Source organism: Macaca thibetana, chromosome 5 (genome assembly GCF_024542745.1).
Source record: "Macaca thibetana thibetana isolate TM-01 chromosome 5, ASM2454274v1, whole genome shotgun sequence".
NCBI classification, from domain to species: Eukaryota; Metazoa; Chordata; class Mammalia; order Primates; family Cercopithecidae; genus Macaca; species Macaca thibetana.
The window spans coordinates 31,648,558-31,671,745 of record NC_065582.1 but is presented as its reverse complement, the minus strand read 5'-3'; the positions used below and the strand labels follow the sequence as shown (position 1 = coordinate 31,671,745).

General features: G+C 35.8%; 1 protein-coding gene across 2 annotated transcripts in view; it reads right to left on the bottom strand.

Moving 5' to 3' along the window:
• GASK1B (golgi associated kinase 1B) overlaps positions 1–23,188 on the bottom strand; it is a 47,891-nt gene that overhangs the window by 6,000 nt on the left and 18,703 nt on the right. For both annotated transcript variants that reach the window (XM_050789862.1, XM_050789863.1), the window contains exon 4: positions 174–400. In XM_050789862.1, coding sequence (XP_050645819.1) covers positions 174–400 — 227 coding nt within the window. The remainder of the gene's footprint in view (positions 1–173; positions 401–23,188) is intronic.

Sequence of the window (23,188 nt, the reverse complement as noted above, 5' to 3'; positions counted from 1 at the left end):
TTGTTCTGTTCTTCTTGGGTTTGTTTCCCTTCTTGGATCTCCATTCCCAGATTCCACATTCACAATGATTTTCAAGGGTTAAAATGATCAGATGTAAGATGTGAGTTTTCTCAGAACCTTGCTACTTATCTAATATAAATGTGATGTCCTGCAGATGTTACTATAAAACTTACTCTTTGATGCCTTCTAACAATTTGAAGTTTAAGTTATCTTCACTCCTGTCAAAGAAACCCTTGTTGTCTATAAAAACCAAATGCCTTGGGTCATGCTTTCGCTGGATAATGTGTGCTAGAGCCGCAGAACCTTGGTTGTCACATTTTGGCCTCAATCCATTCTGTACACAGGTATCTTCCTTGCGAGGTCTGAATCCACAGCAATTTGTATCTAAGCGATTATAAATCTGTAAATGGAAAACACAAAATCCAAGATGCTGAGTGAAAACAAAACTTGGGAAAGTTACAAGATTTTCAAAAACCAGTGCTTTCTCAACAGCTGACTTGCCAGAATCTAAGAGGGCCAGGCTCATTTAATTAAAGGCAACTGTCAGAACAAGTCCAAGGTTCATATCCTTCTGACTCAGTCATAGTTATGAGCATTTCCAGCTTCTGCTAATAGATCCAAAGTCAGATTATCCAAGTCAGGCATCTCCACCCTAAATATTCAAAGTTCCCACTGACATCACATACCGACACATGGCCAGCAGAATCTCTGACTCCATGCACGACAGAAGAAACACCATTGTACTTCTATGTGTCTGGAAGGCTCTGTCTTGTTTTCTCCCTCAGGTGGTTTATGGGAAACTGGAGTTACTTCATTGCCACAAAAAGTTTATTGCAACCCCTAGCCTACCTGGACTTCAGTATTACAGTAGTCTAACTCGAAATTACATAGAAGAAATCTATTGAAAAGATGTGAGACCCAATCATAAAAACTAAAAGCACTATCTAAATGGAGGCCACAGCTAGAATCTAAACAAGTGAACAAAATGGGCTTCTTGAAGTTTATTATGGGAGTTAAGGATACCACCCTATAGAAGAGGGTAACCAGATTAATTAGAAAAAGAAGAATTGCTTAATTCCATTTCCTTTGGGCAAGGAAAGAAATAATATTTAAGAATCAGGTAAAATAAAGCCTGGGCAAAGGAACTAGATAAATTTAAGTCAAATCTCTGCTTTCACACTTCTGAGCTCTGCAACCTTGTGCAGATTCCTTTTCATCACTGACCCTCAATTTAAACGCCTGAGTAAAAGGAATGATACTCTTTACCTTGAACACTTGGTAGAAAGATTGATGAAAATATGTGTACACCCTCCAGCCCTGTCCCAAGCATCTATAAGACACTCAAAAACTGAAAACTACTATTACTCTTGTTGAGACACACCTACATACTCTCCAAAGTTATTTACCTCAAAACAAGCTTCTAAGACAAAAAGTAATTTATCCATTTTAAATGAAGAAAAATTCAGCCTCAGAGACATTAAGTAACCTGCCCTGGGTAGAATATTAGTAAGTAAGTAGCAAAGTTAGGATTTAGACATAGATTTGTTTGTCTCCAAAATTTCACAATTTTTTTTCCCCAGTATGTCATATTGAATGGTTTTAGGCTAACTAGTCAGAGTTTGTACGTGTGCTTACGAGTCAAAAGATAGACAGATACTGCCACTTTTATTCTTTTGGTATTAAATTCCCATCTTTTTCTCATCCTCTTGTGTTTCTGCAGCTCCCATGGAGCTGTTCAGGAGACCAACTGCTTAGAAAGGGATGCAGTAAAGCAGTGCCAAAGTTTAGCCTACTTTGCAATGATCATTTATTCACTTATCCAACAAACACTTATTGAACATCTTCTACATCCCATCAGTGAGCTAGGCACAAAGGTAAATGTTGCCCAAGGTCAGCACCTCTCCATCGTTACCACTTCCAGTGGAAATTGAAATAGTTATTTAGTTTTGCTTCGCTACCAGAGCAAGCTTCAAGAATTGGACAAAGGACTTTCTTCTCCGTTTTCTGTATGTAAATAGACTTTGTATCAAATACCATGCTTGAGATGAAGGATTGTAAGAGAAGTTAGCATAAGCCAATTTTCTATGAAGTTTATGTAAAGCTGGTCACAATGGGTGGCGAGTGAGCAACCAAGCATTTGCACCAGTCAAAGGGTACACTGCTGGACTAGGAACAGTCACAGAAAAGGAGGGCTCTGTCAAGATTGGTTCCAATCCCTGAGCCATGGGACCATAAATCTAACCCATAGCTTATCCAAAAAGTCACAGAGGCTGACTCCAGGGAACAGTACGTTACCACTGCTTGTTAATGTGCATTTGTTTGACATGAGCATAAGAAGGTTTCCCAAAGGTGAGCAAGAGTGCCCCGAGCAAATAACTGTAGGTTAGAATAGCACATGAAACGAAAAAAGCACAAATTAGAAACTTTTAGAAAAATTTATTGAGCTCTTTCTTCTCAATTTCAGTCATTTTATGCAGTACCTTCACTGACTTTGAATATAAGAGAAATAAAATGACATAAAAGAGACTGCATCTGATTGCCAATTATTTAAGTTAAGGTCAGAAAGAACATGAAAACTAACTTTTCTAAAAGCTGCTTCCCATCCAATCACCTCTTTTTTTTAAAATATACATTAACTAATGATTTTCAAAGAATCTGTGTACCATTTTATCATCATCCTTGTTTCATCTAGTTATATTAACATTAAAAATTTTAAAGCCTAAATCTTATTTAATTTTGACTACAATATCAAAGTCTGTTATATTGGACATATGTGTTTTGAATATAACCCTTAAAGAAAACTCTACCAAACATTTCTTAAATGCTTCTTCAAACCCTAAGTTCTTCCATCATTGTGGATTTCATAGTAGTGGGGAAAGGACTAAAATACATAACTACATTTGTACTGTTTCTATAACAAAACCATGAGTATTATATATTTATGTTAAATAATAAGCTCTTTAGAGATAAGGCCCTTTCAGTACTTCTGTAAACACTGTATTTTTCTATTTTTAAACTACACAAAAGCATTAAAAGTTAAAGGTGGAAAAGATTGATTTAGGTCATCTTCTTATTTCCTTACCAACATTAGATTTTTTGCTACAGTGTACTTTTAAAGTACTTCGTCTGATCCAGTTCTGAATGACTCAACAGTCTGTGATGATTTTGCCACTTCCCTGACAGATCGTTGTGCCATCCAGATCTAACAGACATTATTATTGAAAACAGGTGTGTGTGTTCAGCCCAACTTCTCTTCTAGAAAATGTTGCCACTCATTTTTTTCAGATCTATATACGTACTTGATGGCTCTCTCTCTATATATATATATATAAAATATATATACATGCGTGCGCATGTGCACAAACACTGTGTGTACACCTACAGATGTAAAATCAACTGTAAGTTCTCAAATAATCTAGGTTTTACTTCGTTTTCCTTATCCTCCAACTATAGTAAATTATGTCTTTGTATTATTGCCTTTGTCTAGCAAGGGCTTATGTACCTCTTAATTCATGTTCTCTAGCTCTTCTCAGAATTTTGTTTATAGCCTTCCTTTCAAATTCACATTCAATATACCAAAAATAACTTGACCACAAAAACGTAATCTACTCCCTTAAATTCAGTGCCATTTTGTTAGGCAGTTAATTTAGTTATCTATTGAGCATATTTATGCTTACTTTTAAGACTGCTTATCTATTTTTTAAAGCCTAATAAAGCACATCCTACATGGCTATGAATCCATAATATGGTTTTAATATACTTGTTTAGTGCACACATTAAAACAATCACTTAACTACTGCATGATTAAGCACTGTAGTGCACATCTACGTGTCTATGTAGGTAATCATCCTAAAAGAAGGCTATTTGGGGATAAATTTTGTCAGCTAAGCAATGGTGAGTGTTAGTCCTCATTATTACTGCTTGTTCAAATTCACATCTTCTCATTCTTTAAAACAGGAATATCTTTTGCAAAACTGATCTTCTGCATCTTAAAATACTGCCAACCACCATTTTCCATAAAACGACTCTTTCCTTTCTTAGGAAAATACATCTTTTCAATGTTTACCTAACTAAAATTGTACTCAGAAAAACCCAGGTGTTCCAGCCAAAATTTTGTTGGTGGTGGTGGGATATTTTTAGATATATTTCCTTCTTCTAAAGTTTTTTTTAAATTCCATTTTCCTTTGGTAGTGTTAGTTTTGCCTGTAGGAAAAAAGTATCTTATGAGTGATTCAGATTATGCTTGCAGCACCAACACAAGGGTGCCTCTGCTGCACTGTCCTAGTTCCCCAAAACCCATTAGAAATCTGCAAAAACCCAAAGATGTTCCATCCCTATGCACACTACCCACACCAGCCATGTCTTCAAAAATGGGTCTATCAAGAAATTGTGTCAGTTTCTTCATATCTTCTTTTTCCTCAAAACAATATGATTAAATCACTAATTTCAGGCAATGCTTGGATGAAGGCAATAAAAAGCACTATATTTTGGCCAGGCATGGTGGCTCATGCCTGTAATCCCAGCATTTTGGGAGGCTGAGGTGGGCGGATCACGAGGTCAGGAGTTCGAGACCAGCCTGGCCAACATGGTGAAACCCCTGTCTACTAAAGTTACAAAAAACATTAGCTGGGCATGGTGGCATGTGCCTGTAATCCCAGCTATTCGGGAAACTGAGGAGAATCATTTGAACCCGGGAAGCAGAGGTTGCAGTGAGCCGAGATCACCCCATTGCACTCAAGCCTGGGCGACAGGGTGAGACTCTGTCTCAAAAAAAAAAGTGCTATATTTTTATTTTATTTGTATATATATATATATAATGCTGTTAATATTAATAATAAAAATATGAATAGCAGTTTTATATTGAGTGTTTAGTATGTGCCAGGAACTGTATACTTAATGATTCACATGTATTATTTCATTTAATCCTCATAGTAACCTTAAGACATAGGTGATACCAATAGTCTCATTTGATAAATGAGGAAACTGAGGCACAAAAGGGCTAGTTGACCTCCTCAAGGCCCCTCAACTCTTAAATGACAGAACTCTAAGGACTCCAGTCCAGGTATCTACAGTTTTAAAGTCCATACTCTTATCCATCCTGATTGTATCTCTCAGGTTTAGTCTCCAAAATGATACTGCAAAAAGCAAGCACATTTGTGTAGAATGTTAAATGATACTGAATTTAAAATATTAGTTATAAGGGTTTCATCAGAAATACAAAGAACTTCAGTAGGATTTCGGAGAAAAACTCATGAAGGAGATGATATTACAGTTAAATTTTAAGAGCCAGGCAGTATTAGCTAAATACCAGGAAAGGCATGGAAGTAAGAAATCCAAAGGCATCTTTAGAGATACAATGAGTGTATTTGGCCAGTGCTTCTCTATGTGGACTACTGTTTTGTTAAATAAATAATGATTAATCATTAGATAAATAAAATTTTTTAAATGGAAAATACCAGATAGACATCTTGTTAGATTCAACAGACAAAATTATTCTATCAAATTATTATCGAAGTTTCTAATTGCTTACTTTGTATTATCTCATCATGAACTGGTATGAAGTGGCATGCGTCCTTGGATCATATTTTGAGTAGCACAGTACAAGACCACATTACTGAGAGTAAGGGGAACATTAGGGCAGGTAGTCAGAGAGAAAGGTGGAGAAGAGTATTGTTACCTAGGTGCAGTTATGTGCACCTACAGTCCCAGCTACTCAAGAGGCTGAGGCAGGAGGATCGCTTGAGCCCAGGAGTTCAAATCGAGCCTGGGTAACATAACCCCATCCCCTCACTCCCCAAAAAACGCACTGTGCCTATTAAAAAAAAAAAAAAAAAAAAAAAAAAAAAAAACAACAACTAAAAATGTTTTATGTGTCTGCAAGTTTCATTTTTATTTTCTCATGCAGAGCTGGAAGAAAGGTTGAAGGCAAGGGAGCAGGTCATCAGGTGAAAACATTAAAAGAATGAAAACCAAAGGGAACACAGGCAGAACGTACTTGACAGATAAAAACAGGGTAAAATGAGGATGTTCTTCCTAACATAGGTAGGAAATTCCCAACATCGAAATGTTATTCTCATTCAAATCTGTTAGTTAAATTAGATAAACTTGTTTTTCCACCTCTGTTTTCCACCTCTTTAAGGGTCTAAGTGAGGGTATAATCACAAGCGTCTATGTAGGTGTGTGTGTTTCTGGTTTGGTAAGTCAGCATCTTAAGATCCACACCATCTCTTTTCAAATGATTCGTTTTCAGCATTTAAAAACTGCATCTTTAGAAAGAAAAACGCATATCAGAGAGAAAGTATAAATATGCAATAAGACATGTAATTGGTGGAATTTAACATTCACCATAGTAATTCACTCAATGCCTAGCACATAGTAGGCACTCAATAAATGTTTGTTATTGGATGAACCCTGCTAAAAGTTGGCACCCACTTTGTATATGGCTATTTACAATGCTCCTCCAAAGCACTGTCTTATATTGGGAAGAGTCAAATAAACAAAATGGTGGTGGCTTATCAAAGTAATGGATTTTTTAAAATGTAGCATACACTGAATAAAATACAAAAAAAAATGAACAGGCCAAATAATGGAATGGCCTGTGCTTGTTATGTGCTTTTGGTTAGTTTCTTCATGTGGGTTTAAATTAACTAACCATGGATAATGAATTCTCGTATCTCACAGAGGGTCCGCCATAATGCCATGTATGTAATAGGCATTCGATAAATACATACTGGGCAGGTTGACAGAAATAACCAAAGGAAATTCTTTTCTACAATAAGTAGTTTTCTGGAAGATTTCTTTCAATCCAAGTTACCTCATTGGATATCTCATTTAGAAAAAAGTTCCATTTACGACAATTATTTTAATTATTTCAAAAAGGGAAAAAGACAGTGAGAATTGTTATCATTATCAGCACCCCTTCAGACAGACAGATACAAAAACATATGGACTTGTTTATCAGATAATAACTTACACTGGAAAATCCCTTCACATGAATTTGCCTTGATGAAAACCATTGTATGGTTGCCATATTATCAACGGAACTAGAGTTGGCCCCATGTAGTCTAATGAGTGTATAAAGGGACACTAGATTGTAGAGAATGCAACCTCAGACAAATCCCATCATCCCCATGGCACTTGCTAATATAGACAGAGCCTCTTACTTGGGGAGCTATACAAAGCAAAAGCCTACAGTATTCCCCCCGCTCCACCCGCTGCCAGCACCTGTATCACCTGGGAACTCTCACTGCATAAAATAATGAATTTCATTCTTGTTCTCTGCTGCCATGACAACAGGTGCCTGTTAAATTAGTGAGCATGCATACGTGACTTGAAGAGCAGTTGACGAACGAAGAGAAGTGTAAAAATAGTCTGCAATATAGAAATCTAACAATGGGCATAGGATCCCTCATGCCTCTGCCTCTGTAAGGAGCATTCATTGCTCTACTCCATCTTTACTTTCGAATTCCATGTTTAAAAATAAATATCAGTGTATCCCAATCCAGGGAGGAATCTCTAGTTTCTTCCACATTAATAAACAACACGTAACAGCACAGTATTTCTTTATGTATGAGTAAAAATATTCTAAGGTTATTATACATTTGGATCAATTTCTATAGATGCAATGTTTAAAATCCATATACTGCACCTCTCAATAAGAACCAGAAGTCAAACATCACTATGCCACAGAAGACTGGAGTCACCAGGCAAGCAATAATCTATTTTTGGAGAAAGAAAATTTATGTTCTATAATTTGCACAAGCAGAGATACTTGAAAATAGTCTCTGTCGGAGACACATCCATTTTCCTGTAAAGATTTAAAAAGAACACTCAGACTAAAAAAAAAAAATATTTTTAACATTTTATGAAATTCTGATTTATGGAATGAACCACTCTTAAGCAATAAATTTAACATGGAAATGAAATAACCTTATTGTAATGAAATTTTTAATTGCTTTTCTTCAGTGAAGTAAAGCACTACTATTTGGAACTAAATCTATAAAATAGAATTAGAAATGAGTAAAACATGTTCATTCACATCTGAAGGAATAGTATCAGTGAAAACCTTTTTTTTTTTTTTTTGCTTAACTGATGTGTATTACTTTTATTATTAATATAGAATTTCTATCAATTTTATTTCTTCTATAATATAGATTTTTAAAGGAAAATGACAAAAATACGTAAAGATAAGCTAAATGACTATATTAAAACCTAGTTTTGGTTATGGTTAACAGAACCCAATGTAGCAATCAAATCTAATAGCTATTTTAACATACTTTTTTTTATAAAAATCAGTTCTCTTTTAAAAAATAAATTAATTTTGACAGTCTAATTATTTTCTGGTCACTAAAAATAAATTATGCTTTTATGAATTAAACTTTTCTTAAAAATTACTTTTACATATACATATAGAATTTTCCATTCTATATTTCTATGCTTCTTGGGTTAGAAAATAGCTATAAAATGAAGCCCTTTATATAACCTGGCTAAAATATTTCAGAACACTGCTAAAGCACTTTACATTAAAAGTTCCTAATCATCAAAATAATCCAGAATGGTATGTATTTTTCCCCATATTACAATTGAAGAAAAACGTTCAGAGAGGATAGCAACCTGCCTAAGGAGATAAAACCAGTGACTCGTGTGGATTTCAAAAGACATCTGCCTGCCTACCACGATGCTTCCCCTGCTAGAAAAGACAAAGTTCTTGCTTTCATGAAGATTATAACTTAATGCCTCTAAGTATGATTCGCTGGGTATTCTCTATAGCAACCAGCATCATACTTTATACAGTGCAGGTACTTTATAAATGATTGTTGAAAGAAATCAAAGAACGCATACCAGCTCCACTCAGCTCACCCATTGAAACAGAATGCAGATGGCTATGGACTAAAAGATCTGTTTGCCCCTACCCGTCCTTTTGTGAAAATGTCAAAATCTTAAAATCACAGAATCTTAGAACCACAGAAATGGAATACCTTTGAAGTTACTGGATCTTATATAGACAAAAGGGAGTATATTTCAGAAAAGATAGCCTGGAATAGTGGTCCTCAAACTTTTGATTTCAGAATTCTTTCACACTCTTAAAAATTACTGAGGACCACCTAAGAGTATTCATTTCTGATTATTTACCATATCAAATGAAAAATTAAAGCCAAGAATTAAAAAAATAAGTATGCATTAAATTCATATAAAAATAACCTATCATATGTTAATACAAATTACGTATTTTAAAGGAACTTGCTATACTTTCCAAAGAAATGAGAGAAGTGGCATTGTTCTTTCAAGTTAAAATAGCATTTAATGAAAAAAGCAGCTAGTTCAGCTCACAATTCAAACATTATGTAAGTAGTTTCCTCAAGACAACCATTGCACTATGGGATAAGTTGATGTGCTTTACACATTCTCATTTTGTCACACAGGATATTAAAAAGACAGAGACTTACAAGTACAGATTTTTAAAAATTAGTAGATTTTCACTGCTTCAAGAAAAATTTTAAGGGAATCTGGCATTTATTTCATGTGTTATTTTTCTTCCTGTGACTGCAGTGGCAGTGAAGGGTACAATGACCACTGGTACAGTTTGGTGCCTGCCTTTATTTATGCTAAAGCATCAACAGATTTAACAACTACTGCATATATCAACACTGAAAAAAGCGAAAAAACCAAGTCTCAGTATTACTGTGAAAATAGTTTTGCCCGTATGGACTCCCAGAAAGGCACACAAAAACCATGCCCCAAACAGTTTCATTCAAGTTGACCACACAACAGTAATAATTCTTGGAAGCTCCATATAACTCTTAGTGATACATGTCCATAAACATCATGAATATGGCTGGGAAGAGCATGAAACTAATAGAATACTTATCCTACTTTAGAACTGGTTGAAACAGCTCTCACTTAACCCTTAACCCTCTCTGAATCTACTTCTTCATTAGCCAATAATGAGTCATAAATTTTAAAAAATACATACAAAAACCATATACATTGAGCCCAATGAGTATCTGTCTGCCCTCTCAGATGTTCCTATGAAAACACTATCCTGTTCATTTTTCCAAAACAGTTATATTTGCATCCTACCAGACTTACTCAGAGGTTCAGTGCTTTGACCTCTTGCTTTGCTCGAACATACCCAACAAGGTTGGTTTCAGACTGTCTATGGTTCAATGGCACAGGCTTAGTGAAGAGGCCAATCCTAAAAGCTAGTCCCAGCAATACATTAAACAATGTTTGAATCTCAAATAGTTATTTATTAAATCACACAGGCTTCCTCAAATCTCTCATCTTTCTAGCCCAGCTATGTCTATAACTAGACTTGCCATTGAAGCATACTATGCACTGATCAATTTCAACATAGTCTAAAAAAAATTCACCACAAGGGTGGAAATAAGCAAAAGAGACATAAAATTTAAAAATATATACTGCACTTTCGATTAATAATAAAATTAGAATGAATCCAGTAATGCTCAACTAGTTGTCACTTAGCAATTTGAAAATTATAAATATAACATATTTGATCAGACATTTCCTTCTTTAATTCAGACTAATTTAAGAGCAAAAACTTATGTTAACCAATTTTCTAGTCTACCTGTGATGCAGATGAGGCTTTAGAACAACAACGCCAGCAATCTCTGAGCATGAATGCTAGATAGTAGATGGAAGGAATATATTAAGTTCTAGAGGCTTTCAGGTTGGAAGCAGACATGAGGAATCTATATGTTTCTTAATGGAAGAGATATGATTTGAGACAAAGATCAGTCTGAAAAGGATGTGTACGAGCACATGTTATAATGACCCCTGTTCATCATAGAGGCATAGCTTATGAGCTATCGGGCCTCAATAACCAGAATGTATCAGAAAACATTCAGAAGTACATTCTGGTTATTGAGGACAAGTATCTCATAAGCTATGCCTCTATAATGAACATAGGTCAGGGTGGCTAGGCTATTCTTTTTCTTAAAGCTGCCATCATGAAAAAAATGCTTAAATTATGTGAAGTGAGAGAATGTGGTCTTAAAAGTCAAGTCTCCACTAGAAAAATGAGGTTAATGCCCAAAAGGGAGATTCATTGGTCAGTGTCCTTGTATTTGCTTTTTTTTTTTTCTTTCCTTCTTTCTTTCTTTCTTTTTTTTTTTTTTTTTTTTTTTTTTTTTTTTTTTTTTTTTTTTTTTGAGATGGAGTCTCGCTCTGTTTCCCAGGCTGGAGTATAGTGGCACAATCTCGGCTCACTGTAAGTTTCGCCTCCCGGGTTCACGCCATTCTCCGGCCTCAGCCTCCCGAGTAGCTGGGACTACAGGCGCCCGCCACCATGCCAGGCTAATTTTTCCGTATTTTTAGTAGACACAAGGTTTCACTGTGTTAGCCAGGATGGTCACGATGTCCTGACCACCCACCTTAGCCTCCCAAAGTGCTGGGATTACAAGCGTGAGCCACCGCGCCTGGCCGATGTTGTGGTTTCTTACAGCACCAAATACCATAATGAGCAGCTCCACACTGTGGAACATTCAAAGAAAGACCTATTCAATCTCCACCACTAAAGGCAGTGGTGAAGAGACCATGAAAAAGAGTGTGGGGCATATTCAACCAGCAGTGGATAGACCAAACTACAACACACACACACACACACACACACCCCCCGTATGAGGAAATAGTGGCAGACAAGATTGGAAAGTTAGCAAATTAGGTCATGGGATTTATTAAAAGCATGCTATTTTTTTTTTCTATATAAACTGTACCTTTGGATAACCACAAAGGACATAAGGTGAGATTTCTCTTTAAAGAAGTAGTCCAACTAATAAATGACGAATTAATTATATAATTAATATCTCACCATTTTTCAATTCCCAGTGAACTGGTGGATCAATGTGAACATCAGTAGATGCTATTATCACAAAAAGGACTAACCAGATATGATGTCTTGTGATAAAAGAACACAACACTATCTACAAAGAAGACTTGACAAAATAAATCAAATCTAAATTTGATCATCAATTCAACACCAATCTATAGGGAATATAGACAACGGAAGGGCAAAAGAAAGGCACCGCAAAAGTACAACCAGCAAAATCTAGAGTGTGAACTCTACAAAACACATGATCTGGTTTCTTCAACAGGCTATTGAAATGGAAAAGAGAAGATATAGAGATGAAGTCCATAGATTAGAAGACACGTCAACCAATCACAAAGTGTGGGCATTATTTAAATATTGATTCAAACAAACAAACTGAAAGATATAAATGACATTTATGAAACAAAAATGTGGCCACTGATCAGATATTTGACTAAATCACTGCTCAATTTTATTTTGGGTGTGATCGTAGTAATGTGCTTATATGTTTTATCTTCTAGTGATATACACTGAAATATTTACAGATGAAATAATATAATGCCAATTATTTTCTTGAAATTAATGTGGATGTGGAAAGTAGATAGAGATAGAGATTTAACAAGATGGATCATGAGCTGATAATTGCTGAAGCTGAGTGACAGGCACATAGGGGTTTATTATAATATCCTGTCTACTTTTGCATATGTTTAATTTTCCATAATAATTTTTAATGTTCTAAAGAATTTAAACTTTATTTTCCAATCAAATGGAAGTCTTTAGAGATTTTATTTTGCAAGTGGCAATATGATTAAAAGGGAAATGGAAAGATAAATTCAGCAATGATTTGCACATTAATTGGCAGTTGGGGAAGACTAAAGACCAGGAGATTAGTTAAGAGTCTCTTACAGCAACTTGATCTACATTGACAAAAGTCTGATTGAGGTAACATTAATAAAAATGAAAAGGAAAAAGTGACAGGAATGATTTTGAGGAACATAAAAGTTCACTACTACTTGAATATGAAACACTAAGCAGAGAAAGATTAAAAGATGACACAAAAATCTCAAACCTGGCATATTTTAAAAATAGTAATGTCATGAATAAAAACAGGCCAGTCAAGATGACAAATTGCTAGGTGATGAGGTAACCAATTTTACTTTTAGACATCAAGTTTAATGAGGTAACCAATTTTACTTCTGGACATCAAGTTTGAAGAAGTGACCACTTGCTATTAAAGTAAATTATTGTTTAGCTACACATGCATAAAAAAAAATCCTTTTTGCTGTCTCCTGAAATGTGATGATGTGTAAAAATACAGTTTCATAAATTAAACTTAGCATAATAAAATAATTGAATAAAATAAAATATAAGTCAAACTTCCTTGTTACTAATATTAAAATAGCCCAAACTCTTCTTTGATAAAATTCTACATTTTTTGTCATGTTTTACCATTAGTTTACATTATTTCACTGCAAAAAATATTCATGTTCCTTGATATCATAAGTAGATCTGTATATGTACTTATTTTACATCATTTTCTCTGTCTCCATACATCTAAACATATAAAACAGTGAACACATCATAGGTGCCCAATAAATACCAAGTTTTCTGCCCAATATGCTCATTTATTGCAAGCAATACTCAGAAGAATAAGATTGTAATTTTGCCAGATAATTTGGAAAGTCTTCTGAAGCTTCCTTAAGATAACATCATTATTTTATTAAGTAGTATCATTAATTATCTTAAGTAACATCATCAATACTGAAATAATTTATCCTAGTGACAAACTATGGAAATATATATAGTAGAAACTGTGTCTAAGTCAGACTTTTGAATTTCATTTATGACAAACTTAGTTGTACACAATTAAAAGTCTATAATAACCACAATACTGTTCAGTGCTTAGTATGTCCATACCTGAAAGTTTGGAATTTGTCATTTTTAATGCCTAGCATCATACATTCCCTTATCCTTTACCTTAGTAAGTGATTCCTTGTGACTAAGCGAACCACTCTAATTACCTCTATTTAAAAAATTGGGAAGATGCCTCAAAAACAATAAAAAGCAGAAATATATTGTTCTCTAAACTCTCTGATCCTTGACAATTTTTGCTCCCTAGATCCACCAACTCGGCATGCTACCCAATACTGACAACTAATCCCAGACTTTTTTTGCTACTTGAAGCCAAGACGACATTCAACTACATCATCTCTCATTGTTTACTAGAAAATTAATGCGAAACTGTTTCGTTCGTTTGCTTGAACTTGCCAATACATACATGGCTAGAGGTCATTTAGTTTGGCAGTATTCTGATTCAGCAAAACAATAAAACCAACCCAAACTATTTGAAATCCCAATGTCTAGGACCCTGGATCTCCATGTCTCTTGCTGTCATAGCACCTGCCTGTGAGTGTGTTTCCTCACTCGCCTCTGAAAGCTGGCAGCAAGACCCTTGACCATCAAGCAGGAGAAAAATCCTCATCATCTATCAAGAGGGCCATAGTTGGAATCTTTCTTTCTTATGCACATAGAATGTTCCTGCAGAAACAGATCTTTCCGTGAACAGTAATAAGTTCCCTCTTGTTTCAACAATGATTGGTTGGAATTTTTATTCTTACTTTTTTCACACCATTAAGTGGGAAAAAAAATGCACAGAATCAAAAACAGGAGAAGGTAGGACAAAGATGAACACCTCTTAATCTAATTCATTAGACTCAGGAAGTAATTCTTTAGAAGTCAGGTAAGAATTAGGAGGACAGAGTTAAATTGAAAGAGACAAATCTAGGAGGCAAGGCATACCAACTCATATTATTGTTGTCTGTTGAATTTATGAATATAAGTTTACTATAGCCATCTGAGAGAAAACCACCTTTAGGGAACAGGATATTTCTGTAAGCACCATTTCTCCCACTTAAAGAACTTTTGCATACATTCAATCCTTTGCTAAAATTCCTCTCTCTCATAAACTCTCTTCCCGTCTCTTGTACTCACCTAATTTCTGCAGGTTTTTCCATTTCTAGATTACACGTCACATTTTCTGTCTACACTCTTGAAATTTCTTTTTATAAAATATTACTCCTAATTATGGCACCTGCTATATTCTGCTGTGATTATCTGTCTCTTCTACTAGACTGTATAACTCTTGAGGGCTGGGAAATGGTCCCATTCATCTTTTATTACCAGCACTAAACCTACTCAGTGTCTGCAGCAAACAAGAGCTCAGAAAAGTCTGTTACAATCAAGTGAAAAGAAATGTATGCAGGCTTTTAATTTGATGGTAGAAAAAAATATCTCCCAAGACATATCTTTGTTGGTCCTCCCTTATGCTAACACCCATTAATTTATCATTAAATAAACAGTTATTCTTAGAAAATGTAAGTATATGAAGAACTCCATCAAAGAGTAAAAATACTAAATATTTTTTACTTGTTTGATTCTTTTATTTTCTGAACTTCTAATTCTCTTCCTTTAACAAAGCTAAATATACATGTATTGTGAGAATAGTTTATATCTTTCATGTTTAACATTTTTAATCTGACACTTTGAACTTAATATTTTAATATAACTAAGTAGTTTTTTTTCTTTTTTCAGTAAACCATGCCCTGAGTAAGTGTGACATTTCCAGACACTCTGCTGCTAATAGAATTGTTACAAAGTTGAAAAAGACAGGGACTTGCCCTTGAGAAATTCACAGTTTGTCAAGACAGACTAGTCAAAAATAATTAAAGCTTAATAGGCGAAGCCCTATACGTATGAAAGTCCAAATGAAATTATTTGGGAATGGCTTATCATTTAATAAATAAAAATAATCATAAAATAGTTTATTTAATTCTTACTTATTTCTACTCTTATTTCTGGATGATCAGTTGCTTAATTCATAAGCAATAATTATTGAGCGCCTACCATGTACTAGGCATCATTCTAAATGCTTTATGTATATAAAAATATTTAATCATCTCAATAGCTCTCTATATATGCACCATTATTATTCCTATTTTACAGATGAGGACACCAATACAGACAGAGGTTCAAGCAACTTCTTGAGGTTAAATCAGTAGTAGCAGAAATGGGACTAAAATGTAGCTGACTGCAGAGTCCCAGCTCCTAACCATTACAATACAGTGTCTCTTTGGTCAAAAAGCAAGTTTTCTACCTCCTAAATGTGCTCCTGTTATGTTATATAATCTTTTGAGAGAAGTTTGACCAAATCTTGGAGACTCAAACACTCTCTAAAATACTTTTCTTTGTCTTCCTAATGGAGGTGACTTTTTGTCTAGGCAGTTTATACCCCACGCTTCAAGAATAAAAGATTACTTGTGTTTCTCTCACATTTTACAGACCCAGTAAAATGGCATACGCTTTGTGAATGTAGATTTGTTAAATGGGTAAAACAAAAAGAATACTGTGTACAGAAAATTAACAACTGGGTTCTGTATTCCATTGCTCTTGCTCTGGCATCATAGAGCAAGTGATTTTAGTTTGCTTCAGGCATAACTTTTCTAAGATTGTTCACAAATATCCATCCAATACATTTCTAAATACCATTTAACTGAAGCACTTATTCTGATTTAAAATAAAATTTTCAGTGTAATTGATGAGAAAGAATGTATAGATAATGATAACTATTTACTATGGCGTTCACGAAAAATGACCTAAGTTTGTCCATTTGTTTATTTATTTATTCAATACACTTTTTTGATTGATATTGTTCTATAAACATTTTATGGCCAGGTGTGGTGACTTATGCCTGTAATCCCAACACTTTGAGAGGACGAAGCAAGAACATCACTTGAGCTCCGGAGTTTAAGACCAGCCTGGGCCACATAGTGAGACTCCATCTCTATTGAAAATCAAAAAATTAGCCAGGCATGGTGGCGCATACCCATAGTCCCAGCTACTCAGGAGGCTGAGGCAAGATGATCACTTGAGCTGGGAGGTTGAGGCTGCAGTAAGTTATAATCATGTCAACACACTCCAGCCTAGGCAAAGAGCAAGACCCTGTCTCAAAAAAAAAGCAATAATTAATTTAATTTAAATTTTTAAAAACTTTTATGATGGTGAATACAGGAAGTAAAAGAATCAAGATATGATTTTATTAAAAACTTATCTGGCGTAAGATCTACTGTAAGCGAAGCCAAAAGAAGAACAACAAAGTAAGAAAAAGTGTTTAAGACATAGGATTGACAAAGGTTAATTTTCATGATATACAAAAACTTTTTATCAATCAATAAGAAAAAGCTACAGAATGCAATAAAAAAGCACAATGATTTGAGTGAGCAATTCACAGAAAGTAAAATGTAAATAATCTATACATATTTGAAAATAGAGGCTGGGTGTGGTGGCTCATGCCCAGCACTTTGGGAGGCCGAGGCGGGTGGATCACTTGAGCCCAGGAGTCTGAAACCAGACTGCGCGCAATGATGAGACGTGTCTCTAAAAAAATTTTTTAAGATTTTAAAAAGTGTGGTGGCATGCGCCTGTTGTCCCAGCTACTCAGGAGGCTGAGGTGGAAGGATCGCTTGAGCCCAAGAGTCTGAGGTTGCAGTGAGTTTTGATCACACCGCTGCACTCCAACCTGGGCAACACAGAGAGACCTTGTCTCTATTTTTAAAAAGGGAAAGAAAATATAATATCCTCAATATCGCTCAAAATGAAAAACTGAAAAATATAAATAATGCCCATTGCCATCTACAAGATTAGCAAAAATATAATTTGCTTTCGACTTCCCACAGTTGGTAAGAGAAAAGGAAAGAGGTAGTTTCATACTTTACTATTGAAATTGTAAAATGCTGCAACATCTGCAAGAAATTAGCCTCTTACTTTTTGCACTGTGGGAAATAAATAAATGTTGAATGAACAAAATATGCAAGTCCATTCTCTCAATTGCTATCCCTGTCTATATAATTTGACAAACAGTGTTACTTTTGTAAATACTAACCAAATTAACTTCTAATAATCAGATTAACTTCTGATTTTAGCTTTGTGCTTTAGCCATAGCTAAAATCAGGAGCTCCAATCTTGGTATTATAATTTGAGTAAGTTCTAGAAAAGTCTTGCAGAGACCTCAACCTTATGGAGTATCAAAAAAGAGAAAGGCCGTCCCACCCCAGGCAGAGGGGGCAACAGATTTTAAACATTGATCTTTGTTGAAAACTCCTAATAGTGATTTCACATGTTCAGATTCGTCCTCAAGACCACAGACAATAGGCACGATAATGATTAAAGCTGCTGATGCACTCAGAAGAAGACTGAGGATCAGCTGGAATTTGTTCTTGCTCAGTCAGGAACAAGTATGAACAGCAGAAAGTTACAAAGTAAACACACATCTTGGACAAACATCTCTCTTCCTCTATGTTGAATCGTATCTCTTAGAGGCAGCAAGCGTTACTACTCCCCTCAAAGAACTCTCTGCTTCAAATGGTATATTTAGAATGCCCTGAATGTCACAAGAACAGTACCAATCTTATATTCTTACTCATACTTGTCCCTATCCTCTCTATCATTGACAGCCTACAATCCTACTCAAACTCTTCCTCCTTCACTATTTTATGGCGAAGCGCTCTTCCTCTTTTGACCTCATAAAAATTAGAACTTATATTATGTCATCCAGCAGTTCTTAGATGGAACTATCATTTGTTTCATACACTATGTTTCCTTAACTAAATAATTTTTTAAAAGCTTAAAGTGGGGCAGTGAGGATAATCACCTTGTACTACTTTGCTACCATTCTGGTTGTTTTCCTCACTATAACACATGGTAGATGTTGCATAAATTGAGCTTCCCTCAATAGAAGAAAGAATGATAAAGGCAGTTGGGTGGAATGAGATTTAGTTGAGGCGTTCAGAATTAAAACCCATGTCACTAGAGAACATAAAGGTTTGCCCTGTATTCACAATAGGTTAGCGCTTATGTTCATCAGCTTCAAATCTCAAGGTCCTTTCTCATAGACTTCACTGCCAGGTTCATAATTTACTTTCCATTGACCTAATCATTCTCAGGAACTTCCATATCTCTGCTTACCACTCCCCAAACACTTGACCTCATAGTGAGAACCTTTACCTACTTCACCCTAGGTACTTTCATTCATTCTCCACTTTATCACTATGACATTTTATCATATGGACTGTTTCATTAATCCAAGGATAACTTGGTAGTAGTTACACAATAATGGCTAAAAATATAGAATCTAGCATTAGCCAGATTTGATGATATCTCTGTTCAGGAACTTACTAGCTATGTAACATTGAACAAGTTAGATAATTGTTGAGAGACAATTCTTCATGGCATTTCTGCACATCTTACATTAGATTTTGTTCTGTATGTTTTGTTTTGTTTTTTGGGGTTTTTTGTTTGTTTGTTTGTTTGTTTTGGTTGATTGGTTTGTTTGTTTTGAGAGGGAGTCTTGCTCTGTCACCCAGGCTGGAGTGCAGTGGCATGATCTCGGCTCACTGCAACCTCCACCTCCCGGGTTCACACCATTCTCCTGCCTCAGCCTCCTGAGTAGCTGGGACTACAGGTACCCACCACCACACCCAGCTAGTTTTTTGTATTTTTAGTAGAGACGGGGTTTCACCATGTTAGCCAGAATGGTCTCGATCTCCTGACCTCGTGATCCCCCCCACCGCCTCAGCCTCCCAAAGTCTGTATGTATTTTTAAGAGTATTAGCATACCAAACAGAGAGTATCTCCCTCTGAGATGAAGGGCAGATTTGTTTCCTGACAAAGATAATAAAGATAATGTATCCATCTGAGGCAAATATTTGGCAGGTTAGCTAGCAGCCCCTTATAGAATGGGGGGTTTCCTAAGCTTTGAGTCCCTCAGCAGTAACATAAACACACTATCTGAAGCATTCACCAAGGCCACTCTGTATTGCCCCAATAGAACTTGAGAGGCAAGGGAGCATAAAACTCATGGCACCTGCTATATCATGAGTAATAAAGTCATTTGTTTCTGACCCAGGAGTCTCATATCTTCTGCTAACATCTATCAACCTGTGGCAGACTCACCTGTTAGCTTCCAAGTAAAGTAAAATCCCAGACTCTTTATAGCTCTTGATAATAACTTCTCTGTGCCTCAGTTTTCCTGCCTATAAAATGGAGGATGCCTACTTCACAGAGCTAGTACATTAATAAAATGGAATAATGAGATAATGCATATATAATGCTTAAAACCAGTTACAGCCTTATAGCTGGACCCTTGAACACTCTTTAAGGAGGCAGAACTTGGTGGCTGCTGACCACCTCCTTGCCAAGTCAAATGTCCTACTCCCCAATTCAGTCCTTGCTGGTGTCTCTGCACCACTGACATCAGGGATCCTTTTCTCCTCCATCAAAGTTCCTATTTTGTAGTCTGTGACTCTACTAAACTGGTTTTCTTCCTACATTTTTGTCCTTCTCCAATTTCTTCCTCCTGCTCACACTCACAAAACAATCAATTAACAAAAGGATAATGTTTTCCAAATGTCCTAAGGCCATTCTAAATTTCTACAAGATACTAGTTAACAATGCAACAACAGAAAAGTTTTTTTTCTAAAATGGGGGAAGGGAAAGGCAGTAATCAGAATGAGGTGCTGGAGAAAGTCCTAAGATATTTATCAAAGGGAGAAAAGAGTCATAAGAAAACCTTATAAAACGTGAGGAGTCACACAATTATGTAGATGATCAATATTTATTATTCTCTAATGTAGACTCTTCATGAAAAATTTGCAATAAATTTAACTGGAAAGAAGGAAAATAAGTTACATGGCCAAGTGACCATTGAAACACAGTGTGGAATGTTGGAAAGAAGACACTTTTACCATCAACAGATTCCAACAGATCCCAGCTCCAGACTTGAGTAGTTGTAGGAACTTGAGTGAGACACTTAACCTCACCAAACTTCAGTTTACTCACCTCCCAAATGGGGTAAGACTATTTCTCATAGCTCAACAAATGGTAGCTATGGCGAGTATGATTATTGCAGGATGATGTAAACCAAAAATAAAATTCTAAGCCCCCAACCAACTGAACTGATCTCTACGCCTGGGGCATTCTACAACCAATAGAAATAGAAAAGATCATTCAAGGGTAATATGAACACCTTTACGCACACAAACTAGAGAACCTAGAGGAGATGGACAAATTCCTGGAAATATACAACCCTCCCAGATTAAACTAGCAAGAAATAGAAACTCTGAACAGACCAGTAACAAGCAGAAGGACTGAAACAGTAACTGTGATGGTTAATATTGAATGTCAACTTGATTGGATTGAAAGATGCAAAGTATTGTTCCTGGGTGTGTCTGTGAGGGTGCTGCCAAAGAGATTAACATTTGAGTCAGTGGACTGGGAGAGGCAGACCCACCCTCAATCTGGGTGGGCACCATCTAATTAGTTGCCAGCACAACTAGAATAAAGCAGGCAGAAAAGGTGGAAGAAGCTGACTTGCTGAGTCTTCTGGACTTCAACTTTCTCCCACACCGGATGGTTCCCGCCTTCAAATATTAGATCCCAAGATCTTCAGCTTTTGGACTCTTGGACTTACACCAGTGATCTGCCAGGGTCTCTCAGGCCTTTGGCCACAGACTGAAGGCTGCACTGCCGACTTCCCCGCTTTTGAGATATGAGGACTTGGACCAGCTTCCTTGTTCTTCAGCTTGCAGACGGCATATTGTGGGACTTCGCCTTGTGATTGTGTGAGTCAAAAATCCTTAGTAAACTCCCTTTCATATATACATCGAACCTATTAGTTCTGTCCCTCTAGAGACCCTAACTAATACAGTAATTTAAAAATTGCCAACAAAAAAAGTCGAGGACCAGATGGATTCGCAGCTGAATTCTACCAGACATTCAAAGAAGAACTGGTACCAATCCTATGACACTATTCCACTATAAGACAGGGAAAGAAGGAATCATCCCTACATCATTCTATGAAGCCAGCATCACCCAATAGCAAAACCAGGAAAGGACACAACGAAAAAAGAGGAAACTACAGACCAATATCCCTAATGAACAAAGATGCAAAAATCCTCAGCAAAATACTAGCTAAACCAATCCAGCGTATCAAAAAGATAATCCACCATGATCAAGTGGTTTCATACCAGGGATACAGGGATGATTTAACATATGCAAGCAAGTCAATAGATGTGATACACCACATAAACAGAATTTAAAACAAAAACTACATGGTCATCTCAACAGATGCAGAAAAATCATTTGACAAAATCCAGCATCAATTTTTGGTTAAAACCCATTGGCATAGAAGGGACATACCTTAAGGTAATAAAAGTCATCTATGACAAACCCACAGCCAACATTATACTGAATGGGGAAAAGTTAAAAGCATTCCCCCTGAAAACTGGAACAAGACAAACATCCCACTTTTCCCACTTCTATTCAACATAATACTGGAAGTCCTAGCCAGAACAATCAGAAAAGAGAAAGAAATAAAGGACATCCAGATCAGTAAAATGGAAGTCAAATTGTCACTGTTCACTGATTATATAATTGTATACCTAGAAAACCCTAAAGACTCCTCCAAAAAACTTCTCAAACTGATAAACGAATTCAGTAAAGCTTCAGGATACAAAATTAGTGTACACAAATCAGTAACTCTGCTATACACCAACAGCAACCAAGCTGAGAATCAAATCAAGAACTTAACCCCTTTTACAATAGCTGCAAAAAAAAATAAATAAAATAAATTACTTAGGAATATACTTAACCAAGGAGGTAAAATATCTCTACAAGGAAAACTACAAAACACTGCTGAAAGAAATCATAGGTGACACAAACCAATGGTAACACATCTCATGTGTGTTTGGATAGGTAGAATTAATATTGTGAAAATGATCACCCTGCTAAAAGCAATCTACAAATTCAATGCAATTCCTATCAAAATACCACCATAATTCTTCACAGAACTAGAAAAAAAAATCATAAAATTCACATAGAACCAAAAAAGAGTCCACACAGACAAAGTAGGACTAAGCAAAAAGAACAAATCTGGAGCCATCACATTACCTGACTTCAGACTATACTATAAGGCTATAGTCACCAAAACAGTATGGTACTGGTATAAAAACAGTCACATAGCCAATGCAACAGAATAGAGGACCCAGAAATAAGTCCAATACTCACAGTTAACTGATCTTCAACAAAGCAAACAGAAACATAAAGTGGGTAAAGGACACCCTATTCAACAAATGGTGCTAGGATAATTGGCAAGCCACATGTAGAAGAATGAAACTGTATCCTCACCCCTTACCTTATGCAAAAATCAACTCTAGATGGATAAAAGACTTAAATATAAAACCTGAAACCATAAAAATTCCAGAAGATAACATCCAAAAAACCTTTCTAGACATCAGCTTAGGCAAAGGC